At 39.4% G+C, this 12,679-nt stretch overlaps 1 protein-coding gene across 1 annotated transcript; it reads right to left on the bottom strand.

The window, feature by feature from the left end:
- Nucleotides 1-7,845: 7,845 nt before the first annotated feature.
- On the bottom strand, nt 7,846-10,494 carry LOC117409626 (alpha-2C adrenergic receptor-like). Its single transcript, XM_034015927.3, has one exon. It carries the CDS (start codon nt 9,747-9,749, stop codon nt 8,460-8,462), a length of 1,290 nt encoding a protein of 429 aa, XP_033871818.1. The 5' UTR covers nt 9,750-10,494; the 3' UTR covers nt 7,846-8,459.
- Nucleotides 10,495-12,679: the final 2,185 nt, after the last annotated feature.

Here is a 12,679-nt window from a genome sequence, read left to right as displayed (position 1 = left end):
TCAAAGTTTTAGCCAACATGTACCAGCATTTTCCTTTTAAAACATGATATCTGTCACTATATCTGTTATGATATCTATTTTACAATATCTATTTCATAATAAAATAGGAGAAAGTTGATTTTTTTTAACTTAACAACTCAAAGTTTGCTATCAGTTGAAAGAATCGCAAAGCTTTTTTTTTAATTGATTATAAATTCAATTCCTTGCTTCCATTTTACATCAGTACCCTGCCTTGACATTTTTATGGAAGGATCCCAAGTTTCAAGGTTTCAATTACATTATAGCAGTCACAGACATCTGTCATTCTGAAGTTAATTCTGGTCACTAACAGAATGATAAATTAAACCTTTTCCTTGTCGGTGCATAAATGTCCTACATAGAGGAGCTAACAGAGAAACAACACCCACACTCCTGTCTCTCTATTGAGATGAGAAAATTGGACAGAGTTATTAATATGGGAAAACAGCTAATATTTACCCATATACAAAGCTTTTCTACTCTAAATACACAGTAATTTTTTTCAATTTCCCATACTTGTATAAAGCATTTTCTCTTGCACTACCATACTTACAATGCTTTTACCTGGTTTTCCTTTTGTACTTCTCAAGACCAGCTACAGTCGAGCCAAACGAAACACTGGCAATGACTTTCATCACACACACTCTCACAAACATTCAGTTTGAAAAAGCAGGCATCCATGACAACAACATTTCTACACAAGTGTTAACTCATCTACATTGATTGTTCATTAGATAGTTTGGCTTTTTCCTCTTGTGATTTTTCTATCAGGCGCTGATTCACATGAACAGTGATGGCAACCTCACATCAATTAATATTGCAGACACGAGAACTACATTTTCCATTGACATAGATACAATACAATATCTGCAAAAAGTCATCAGGGACCAGTTTTTCAAAACATAACCTGGATAACAGCGATCAAGATTTTGTAATTCTATATTTTGTGATCGTGATTCCTTTTAAAAAAAAAAAAGATTTTCGTAATCGTAATTATTTGTAATCTGGATAAAAGTAATCCAGCAGTGACATTTTCTGAAAAAACAGATCAAAATGATCCAGATGAAGTAATCTCAATCACAAAATACAGGATTACATAGCCGGATCACTTTGATCCCAATTACAATTTTTGAAAAACCGTTTGTTATGATCATACAGTATATCACTATGCAACCTTTAAAAGCACCTTTAATCTAGATGGATAATAGGCATATTGATTACAGTGAATGGTTTGAATAACGGGCCTGTGCCTGGAAACCTACAAATCTGTGGATTTTTTAGGCTTAAAGACCGCTTATGGACCTCCAACCCCATGTCTAAAGTAAAAACAGATTTTAGAAAAGCTTGGTAAATCTTTGTTATTAAAGTTCCGTAAATGACAAATACAAAGGAAACGTTGGTTTATACTTGACAGTATACAAATTAAATGTAAATGCACTTAAAAGCCATTAACCAAGTGTGGCGTTAATTATAAGATCTAAACGTTAAGAAGGGTAACTTTGTTTTTACTGAGGCCCCTCTATTGTGTGGCATGGACCCCCAAGGGGGGCTTGAACCCCAGATTGGGAAAAACTGCTTTATATAAAGGCAAAACCACGTACACCTTCAGCACACCTGAGAAGTGTGTATTGCGCTTATAAAATGGCAACACATTGCCTAAGAAATGGCAATGTGGTAATGTGACCAAACATTACCAAGTGTGTGGTCCTGGTGGTATTTCTACATTGATTCTGGTCAATCATTGTCATTGTATAATTTCTATCACTTAATATTTTTGTAAAATGCTTTGGCATACTGTAACGGGAGATCTGTGCTGACTATCTGGCGTATCCGTGGTTCTGCAGGAAGAGGGCAGCAGTCTCGTAAGATCCGCCTGTCAGTCATGGCGATGACACGGAGAGGTGGGGAAGAGGGTGTGGTGGCTTTCCCTCTCTCTGAGTGGCTGAGAGGCGGGCCTTGGGAGATTGCTCGGCCCATAAAAACTGCGCTTGGTTGTGCATTCGGGTGGCTGTGATTGGAAACACACAGAGACGCTGGCTGAGAAGGCCAGTGGTTGGAGCGAGCGACCAAAACAGGCAAGCACGGCTGAGGAAGACAGCCAGCAATAAATAAACAATTTATTAAAATCTGTTGTTACGTACCCAAGGGGACGTGTGTAGTGATAGGAGAACCTTGGCCACGCCAGTGTATAGTGCATAACAGCGTAGGACGGAGATCCCGAGCTGACCAGCTTAGTGGCAGTGGAGGCACAGCGTAAGCAGCACCTTTATTTTTAGTTTTATTACTGTGTTTTATTTTCCCTTTTCATTTCGCCTTTTGTTTTCATTATTATTTTGAGTGCCTGTGAGTACGCCAGTTTTTTACTGTTTACCAGTATCGGTATTCCTGTGGTCCTGTGTACCGTTGCCAGTACTCAGGCCACAGACAACAGCACCCTCTGCGGGCTAAAAGAAAAACATCCAAAATAATAAAACTGGGCACCAGTGCGGTGCTTTCAAATAAAACTTCTGTCCCCCGTGTGTGTCAGTGAATTGCCCACCACCCTTCCACATATACATTAAAGCATGCTGTTGGGTGTATGAAACCAGCTGGTATGGTAAAGCAATCTCTGTTATATCAGTGCATTCAACTATATTCTATACATTTTTTATATAATATTGAATTATGGACAAAAGAGTCAATCATTGTTAAATTGTACCGGTTACTGGCATTTCACATTACATTTGTTTGAGTGTTTCTGTGCTATGCTACATTGTAGTTGTATTAAATATACAGTATGCAGATGTCAAAATGACTAGGTCTTATTCAGTGCAAGTTGGTGCTTTGTTTTGCTTTCCCAAATGCAATACTTTGTTGGCTGACACTCACTATCAGCTGCTTTCTCTGTTCATTTAACCCAGATCTCAGCGCTCGCCTCCCCCTATAAAGCACAGTTTCATCCTCAAAATAATCTCTGCTTCCTTTTATTTATTCTGGAAAATAAATTAAAGATGTCCACCACAACACACAGCAGCAGACTGTCTAATTGTCTGTACACATTATCAGAAAAATTGATGATTGATGCTCTACTTTAACTTTTCACAGAAAGCAGCATTTATTAAATGACAATATGCTGGCAAAATACAATACTCAGGAAACCAATTAATAGTAAAAACACAGTGAACCATTTATAACTTTTCAGATTGTTTCTTGTTGTTTATAATAAGAGATGATTATAATTCAGGGTTCACATAACTTTTATCATCAGGTTCTCACATGAGTTCCAGCAGAAATGGTTTGGTACTCACCAAAATCAGGGGTCGCTGTCTAGCTCCACCTCCTCCTCCAACAGTTCAAACAATTGTGATATCAAGGGGTGCAAATTTACAGCTAGATTCTAGTGCTAGGGTACCTCATATAGCCAAGCGACATTAAATTCTGGCGCCAGTAGACATGTTTAATTTATTATTATTATTATTATTATTATTATTATTATTATTATTATTATTATTATTATTATTATTATTATGTATTTGGTAGTAACCATAGATGATGATAGTTTCTCATTGAGTCTGGACTACTCACATGACCCACCCACACTCATCCACGTACACAGGAGAGAAGGTTTGTGTCGTGTGGGAAGTTGTAAGGGGGGCTTGATTAGGGCGGTATTCAAAACGATTTGCACCCCTGTCAAGGATGCTGGGTTCAGGATCAAAGGTTTCAGTGGTCATCTTGCACATATGAACATGCATCAGGGCAGAAAGACGTGAGGCTGATTAAAATGTTGACATGTGTAAACCCACACTCACAAGCAGCACAGCTTAATGGCAGTGTCAGAGACAACAACAATAGTTTATGAATGTTTAAGTAGGAGTCTGAATTGCTGGTTATACCAATTGTTAACAAATCATCACCCATTCTCTGTTTATTTCATTATCACCAAATTCCAGACCTGGAGATTCAAAAGCAAAAAACAAAACACTTCTTCACTTTAAAACAAAACATTTCTTAACACGTTAGCTTGACGGCACAACAGTATTTATAGAAGGATACACAGTAAGTGAAGGAAAAAAATATTATTTTCAGTAAAATTCTTAAGTAAGTATTATTTTAAACTCATGTTTAAATGTAATGGCTCTCAAACATCGACACCTCCTCTCATCCGTGCTTGGGAAGCGTAATGTCAGCGCGCTTCCACAACGCCACTCCCCATAACTACATACCCCTTCTCTGAATGGACAGCTAAATCAAGATCCCTGCTATCATTGGTTGTTTCAAGTGTCCATTAAAAGACAATGATTGGGGGTCCCCGAGTGGCTCATCAGGTTAAATAGCTGCCACTGGGAGTGCAGGATGAGTCATACAGTTTGGACGGCGCCAGTTTGCGGCCAGGCTGTGCAAATAGGACAAACTTTGCTGGGGACTCTGAAGGGGCCATCGCATTGACTCTAACACTCCCGGAGTGGGGTATGGGAAACCGGCAGGGACTCCTTCTCTTCTCCGCGCCACAGCGAACCCTACTGGCCAGACACCGAGCACATTCAGAACGGATATAAAGCAGGACTGATCTCTGTTCTCCGGGATCGGTAGCCCACCCACCTCTGCTCTGGATTGCTCGGCGTAAAAGTGATTCTGGCTTTAGGCTTGTGAGATTGGAGGACGCTCACACACCCTCAGAACATCTGTGCTGTGTGGGGACCTGCTGCGGTGAGGAGAAAAAACATAATTGGACATTCCAAATTGGGAAAAAATAAATACAAATAATAATTGGTCACTCTAAATAAAAATACAAAAAAGAAAATGATTGTTATGATTACGAAGCAGCCAATGATAGCGCTAACAGGGATGGACTTTTTATTGAATTGGAACCTTCCGGCCTTAAGTGAAATATGGGGACTGGTATTTAATTACGGTCAGGGATGATAAGCTCAGTTACCCGGAGATCATTGACAAATCCTAGAGACCATGTGACTCAGTAGAAAATCTGGAGGTTAGGCAGGTATGGGTCACAGACAGATAATATGCTTGACCTTGTAAGCGTGAGCACCCTCGCTGCCTATATAAAAAATACTTTCCTGTTAAGGTGTACTGACGGTACGCATTTGAGTGTTAAAAACCATATGGAAGTCCGCATTTGTTTTTTATTGGTGTGCATGTGTACCTGTGTACCAGTTATCTGAACCAATGAGAGATGCTTCTCTCATGGTGTAAGGACTCAGTTTGGGCAGCCAGAACTTTATAGTCCCAAACTACACAGAATGTGTCTCTATATCAGGAGGTTAATAAGGGGTCTCTCTCACAGTACGTACATATTTTATGAAGTGATAAATGATTTTTTACATGAAAATTTATTTAACTTAAATTATTAATAGGATTATTGTCTACATTGTCAAACAGGTAACACACTAACGATCCATGATGTGGTATGGAACAGAAAAGCCAGAGCACTTTTTAAGTTTTTATTTTATTTTATTTTGTATAGCTCTTCTTGTAGTGATTTAGAGCAGTGGTGCCCAACCCTGGTCCTGTTACTTATAAAATGTTATAGCTAACTTGAAATCTGCAACTGTTTAAAGAAAGAACCAGAGAAACATCAAAAGGCAGGTAAGAACTCACTGTGTATTTTCAGAATAACCAAGACATATTTGCTGATGACTTTTTTTAAATTTGCATCTAACAATATGACATTCTAATTGTGTGCCAACGAAAAGCTTTACAGTCCTTTAGAAGTGGTGTGGGTGCTGTTAAAATGTTAATTTACAGTGAATAAAAAAAAAAAACCATTACAATGAGAACTATATAACAGGTTTTAGAATGCTCAAATACAGACATCTGAATAGCTAGGACATCTGGAATGTCTGTATCAAGCTCTAGATCCAAAACACTAACAAAAAAGAAAATAGCAAGATGGTAAAGCAAGGGGTTTTTGGATGTACTGTGGATAGGTTTCTATAGGATTTTTGGATGTACTGTGGATAGGTTTCTATAGGATTTTTGGATGTACTGTGGATAGGTTTCTATAGGGTTTTTGGATGTACTGTGGATAGGTTTCTATAGGGTTTTTGGATGTACTGTGGATAGTTTTCTATAGGGTTTTTGGATGTACTGTGGATAGGTTTCTATAGGGGTTTTTGGATGTACTGTGCATAGGTTTCTATAGGGTTTTTGGATGTACTGTGGATAGGTTTCTATAGGATTTTTGGATGTACTGTGGATAGGTTTCTATAGAGTTTTTGGATGTACTGTGGATAGGTTTCTATAGGGTTTTTGGATGTACTGTGGATAGGTTTCTATAGGATTTTTGGATGTACTGTGGATAGGTTTCTATAGGGTTTTTTGGATGTACCGTGGATAGGTTTCTATAGGGTTTTTGGATGTACTGTGGATAGGTTTCTATAGGATTTTTGGATGTACTGTGGATAGGTTTCTATAGAGTTTTTGGATGTACTGTGGATAGGTTTCTATAGGGTTTTTGGATGTACTGTGGATAGGTTTCTATAGGATTTTTGGATGTACTGTGGATAGGTTTCTATAGAGTTTTTGGATGTACTGTGGATAGGTTTCTATAGGGTTTTTGGATGTACTGTGGATAGGTTTCTATAGGATTTTTGGATGTACTGTGGATAGGTTTCTATAGGGTTTTTGGATGTACTGTGCATAGGTTTCTATAGGGTTTTTGGATGTACTGTGGATAGGTTTCTATAGGATTTTTGGATGTACTGTGGATAGGTTTCTATAGAGTTTTTGGATGTACTGTGGATAGGTTTCTATAGGGTTTTTTGGATGTACTGTGGATAGGTTTCTATAGGGTTTTTGGATGTACTGTGGATAGGTTTCTATAGGGTTTTTGGATGTACTGTGGATAGGTTTCTATAGGATTTTTGGATGTACTGTGGATAGGTTTCTATAGGATTTTTTGGATGTACCATGGATAGGTTTCTATAGGGTTTTTGGATGTACTGTGGATAGGTTTCTATAGGATTTTTGGATGTACTGTGGATAGGTTTCTATAGAGTTTTTGGATGTACTGTGGATAGGTTTCTATAGGGGTTTTGGATGTACTGTGGATAGGTTTCTATAGGGTTTTTTTGTTTTGTTTTTGTTTTTTGTTTGCATATTGTACCAGTATTTTTGTATAAATTGAGAACACCTTTTATGCAAATTCCATCCTGAAAATATAAAAGCAAGCAATCACAGTAACCTCGTGATAAACAGTAATGACTTTATTAGGAGGCCATTTTGGAAAAACAGATTTACACACCAACTTCCCAGAGGGAATTGAAGTGATAATCAAAGAATGGACATGAATGCATCTTTATCAATTTACACACCTAGCAGAATTGTCACATCAAGTAAGTGCCTTAATGGCTACCCTACTGACAGTGTTATTACAGGTGTACTTTGTTAAATCCATCAATTACAGGATTTTTTTTTTCCAACTGTGGGGTAAATGCTCTTTAATATAACAGCTTGACTGCATACTTTTTAATCATTGTAAAACATGCCTTAAGAAAACTAAATGCTAAATGGTGCAGACACATTGCTCTTTGAATTAGCACAACAACCCTTTTTTTGTTTTTTTATGTTTTTTTTCAGGTTGCCTGCAATATAAACACTGAAAGAAAAACAATACAATTAAAAGATAAGTATATAAAATCAAAAGCAGTACAAACAATTGTGTCATTCTGGCAATCTGTAGTAATATTTATAGCCTTTTTAGGAATATATGCCTCATTGAACTTTGGCAGCAATATACACCTGTAAGAGAGATGATGATGATATATATATATATATATATATATATATATATATATATATATATATATATATATATACATTCCATTGCATATGCTGTTAAATGTAAATGTAAAGAAGGGGTGTTCAGAACAAATATTGAATATTATTAACAAGATGAGACTAAAACTAGATGAAGGGGTTAACATTTCAGCCTTGTTAATAGTGTGCTGCAGAAGCATGGTATCTAACACTTAACCATTTACAGCATTAACTAGACAGTAGACCGATTTCATTACTGGGCTGTACAGCTTTCAATGTTTTCAATCAGTTGTTAACATTCAAAATATGTTAATAAGGGAAAAGCAGAATGGAGACATTACAGAAAAACTGTGTAATGCTGCATACAGACATTTATAAGCTCTGCACTCAACCACATGTATTTACCTAAATGTACAGTGAACTCTACACGCATTCAGTCGCACCTAGTGTCTTTAAGTTAGGTTATTTACATACATAGTACTTGCAACTTGACGATATTTACAGAAACATGTGTAGGGTTTGCCATTCTTAACGTGGCTGTGCTTAAAAATAGACTATACTTATATATCTTAATTTGTCTATAGATTGTCAAGGTCATGAATCATCTCAATACATCCAGAACGTGACAGATTTTGAATATATACAACGCTTACGGCACTGTTTATTGTGGCACATCTGACAGTTTAAAAGGATTTTTTCCATCTCTTGCAGAGTATTTTTTTAAAGGCTCTTCTGAAATCCTGGTTAAAAATGGTATAAATGACTGGGTTTAAAGAGCTATTACAGTAACCAATCCAAAAGAAAAATTTGAATAAAATTTCTGGCGCTTCACAGGCTTCTCTGCAAATGCCATACAAGCTGTAACTGAAAAAGAACGGAAACCAGCAGACAACAAACACGCCCATTACAACAGCCAGGACGAATGTGAATCTTTTTTCTCTGGCTTGGGAGATTTTCTTCCTGCAAACTGTGCTTCTTCTTTTTCGCCTTGAGGTAAACATATCAGTAGACTTGTTGCTAGACCTAGAAATGCGACTAGATTGCTTAGACATAGAACTGTTTTTCCTCCTGCTTCTTCTGTCCTTCTTGGAGTTTGTGTCCTGACCCTTTTTACCTTTCCCATCGGACGAGCTGCTCTCCTCTAAGTCTATGTCATCTACTTCCTGGGGTTTGGTCTCCTTGGGATGAGACAGGCAATGCCCATCTTCTTTTTCCCCATTGGCTTTAAGTGAGGCGCCTCTGCTCAGTCCTTTGTCAGTTTGAGAAGAGCCGTTTGTCCCTTGTTTTTTCTCAGATATAGTCCTTGTTCTGTGTTTTGCTACTTGGTATATTCTTATGTACACCAATATCATAATAACACAAGGAGCAAAAAACGAACCTATGCAAGACGACAGAATGTACCATGTCTCGTCATTCAGTTTACACTGCGGGTAAACGTCATCTTCAGGGTCTCTGTCCATAGAGATTAAAGGTGGGAAGGATATTACAGCAGAAATCAACCATACTACTACTATTACACATTTGAGTCTTTTAGGGGTCCTTTTGAGGTTGTATTCAACAGCTTGGGTCACCGACCAGTATCGGTCTAAGCTTATTGCACATAGGTGCACTATTGACGAAGTGCAAAACAAAACATCCAAAGCTAAGTAAACATTGCACCACGCACTTCCAAAAAACCAGTAGCCCATGAGTTCATTAGCCAGTGAAAATGGCATAACAAGGGTAGCGACTAGGATGTCTGCGCTGGCTAAAGACACCAGGAAAAGATTCTGTGGCGCTTTGAGAGCCCTGCTTGTAAGTACAGCGATTACAACAAAGACGTTCCCAACAATGGTAAATATAATGAGGAAACTTACTAATGCTGCCAGGCTCGCTATAGCAGGCAGGGAATACTGACCGACTCCCGAGGATGTTGAATCCGGTAAGACGAGAAGAGACGCGTTGATTCCACTGGTATTTAATGGTAAATCCATTTTGTTTAAATTATTCAATATGCATTTTTCTTCTTTGTAGTATGATATATCAAAGAACGATTCTATTCCGCCTTGCTCTTCATTGTCAACGATCAAATTGCCATGACATTATGATATAACAAATTATGACAAACAAAAGGTCCCAGATATTTCCTACCTGCACATTTTAGCAGGAACTTTAAATTACTAAATTGCATTTATTTGTTTTTACAACCAACGCGACAATTGTGATGAATAAAATGTAACGAATTTCACAAACACAAAAGCATCCTTCTTTAGAGTTTGCCAAAATGTCGTTGCAAAGCAAACGTATATCCATTCTGTTAGCGTTTCTTTAATCCACTCATTCTCTTTCATGCATATCGCATATGCGTTCAGCTGACAGATCCTCTATTTGCACAACTCCCCTCTATAAAAAATAAATAAATAAATAAATAAAACCTGCTACCAACCTGTCCTGCCTGACTTTCAATATCCACGTGTTGTTCACATTAATACTAACAATTGGGTTCCGCCCCGCTGCAAGATCTGCAAGACACAGCTAAATTGTATTTATTTCACAGCTACATTGTATTAACACGTATTGTACATTTATCGTTACCTTTGTCATCTTTTTATTGTGTTATATTATTAAACAAAACACAACGAAACAAAATCTGCGTGTAAGAACAAATGTTTGATCAAAATAAATTCACAAATAAGTCAAACTCTACAGACCTGCAAGAATACAAACATACCCAGTTGTGCATTTTAAGGCTCTCTGTCCAGCAGTCACTATTTCGTTTGTACACTTGAGGTCACTATTGCAACGTTATAATACATCCAAGTATTCTATATTGATACAAAGTAAATATGGTAAGGATTTTTTTATTATTATTATTATTTTATTATTTATTATTTATTATTGTTAATTATTATTTAGCTATTTCAACAGCTTATTAAAAATGTAAATCTCTTTAGTTTTTTTTTTTTTTTAAATAATGTATATAATAAGAATAATTTATAAAATACATGGTAATTCTATATGAACAGGAATTTTAAACACCGGGTCTGTCCCTTGCTTTATTGGTATATTTATTATGGAATCCCTGTCATGTATTCTGTAATGTATTGTAGCGTCGGGGCAGCTGCTATGAAGGACCATGTACAATGGACGGTTTTATAGACTGGGGTAGGGGATGGGACTTTGCTATCCGTGATCATGTTTAAATTGTACTTGTTATGTTCCCTGCCATCGAGTGCATGTGTGCCGCAGTTCTACTGGCTGGCTTTCTCTCATCTTTCCTGTTCCTTAGTCTGCTTGCATGCTGCCTATGTCTGTGTGTCTGTATGTGGAGATTCTGGAGCGCCACGCACAGAGAGTGATTGGGTGCCTACTATAACCAATGGGGTACTGAGTTGTGAGCCATTTTGAGTTAACGAGGTACATCCATAACTAAAAGCGATCTATTTCACTGGACGTAGTGGCAATAAATATAGTAGTTCCCTTTCAGTTCCAAGACAACCACCAACCAATACTTTTGGGATATGCCTGCCATAGGTAGGTATTCACTGAGCATTTTATGTCAGAGCTGCTGATAGGCCCCTCCGTGAAGTGACGTCCTCCCACCTGCCGAGGGAACAAGTAGTCGCTCCATGGAGCTCACTCTTTTGCCTCTCACTTACGGTAAGGTACGCTTCTGTGTCACTAACCCGAGTGTGTTTTTGAAAGAGCTCCTCTGAGTCGACTGCAGTTCCCTTGCATTCATGCTAAGAGCTGGCTTGCCGCTCTCGTGGAATCAGCGGCTCCATTTGAGTGTCTTCTGTTTTTCTTCTTCACGGCCTGCTTCGCCTTGTGTCCCAGGTTGTCTTTTCTACGGCTGTCTGTTATATGAGAGTGACTACCTGTGCAGTATTGGTGAGTGCATGTTGTCTTTCAGCCTACACCTTCAGGAAGAACACCATTCCTCCGCCGGGGCTCGGCTTGCCGCCCCCGCCGTTGAGCAACTCTGCTGGCTGTCGTTCGCGCAACTCGGGCAAAATAAGTAAATTCTGTGCTGTTGTTGTGCATCCACCTGTGTGCTGACTGCTTTGTCTGTGTCTGTGCTTGAGTTTTTGTTGCGCTAGGCTGTAAGCTAGCCTGCCCTGCTGTCGCGTAGACCTCGCCGGCTGGCTCGGCCCGCCAACCTTGGTGCGTCGAGCCTTAAAAAAAAAGAAATGTGTGTTTCCCTTTTTTCTCTTTACTAACCAAGTTCTCGCCCGCTGTGGCTTCGGCTTGTGGGTCTCCCCTGGTACATGCTGCGTGCTGACCAAGTGGCTGACTACACAAGGTTAGGGTAGGCACCGCTGCATTAGCTGCCCCCAGTGCTTCGGTACCTCAGTGCACGCTCAGCCCTTGGTACTTTGGTGCCTGGGTGCGCACAGTGCTTGGTGCGCACGGTGCTCGGTGCACATAGCGCCTCGGTGCACTCGTGCATATGGTGCGCATAGCGCCTTGGTGCTCGGTGCACTCCGTGCATGTGGTGCTCAATGCTTCAGTGCCTCTGTGCGCATAGCGCCTCGGTGCTCGGTGCGCATGGAGCACTCGGTGTGCTCAGTACTCTGTACCCTGGGTGCTTCGCTATCTCGGTGCACGAGGTGCGTAGGCACTGCCGTGCCTGATGGTGTGCAGCGCCCAGGGTTTATACCCCAGCTAACATGTCCTGATTTCATGCTTGCACATCCTGCAGGGCGACTATGCCCCAGGAGGATAGGCATACATTGTGTGCGTGGTGCTTGGGTGTCCAGCACGCCATTTCAGTCCTAGGGGACGAGACATTTTGTGAAATCTGTGCGGCTTTCCAGCCCTGGGTGCTTCGCAAAAGGCTTGACAGGGTGTGGCAGTGTGCCCCGCCCATGAGTGTGTTATGTGTTGCGTGTGGTGTATAGATGTTGGTGCACGGGATATAAAT

This window comes from Acipenser ruthenus, chromosome 2 (genome assembly GCF_902713425.1).
Source record: "Acipenser ruthenus chromosome 2, fAciRut3.2 maternal haplotype, whole genome shotgun sequence".
In the NCBI taxonomy this organism is placed as follows: domain Eukaryota; kingdom Metazoa; phylum Chordata; class Actinopteri; order Acipenseriformes; family Acipenseridae; genus Acipenser; species Acipenser ruthenus.
This window is presented reverse-complemented; position numbering and strand designations above follow the sequence as displayed.

What these genes read in the sequence shown, in the direction of transcription:
- LOC117409626 (XM_034015927.3), bottom strand. Translation starts at nt 9,749, where the DNA reads ATGGATTTACCATTAAATACCAGTGGAATCAACGCGTCTCTTCTCGTC.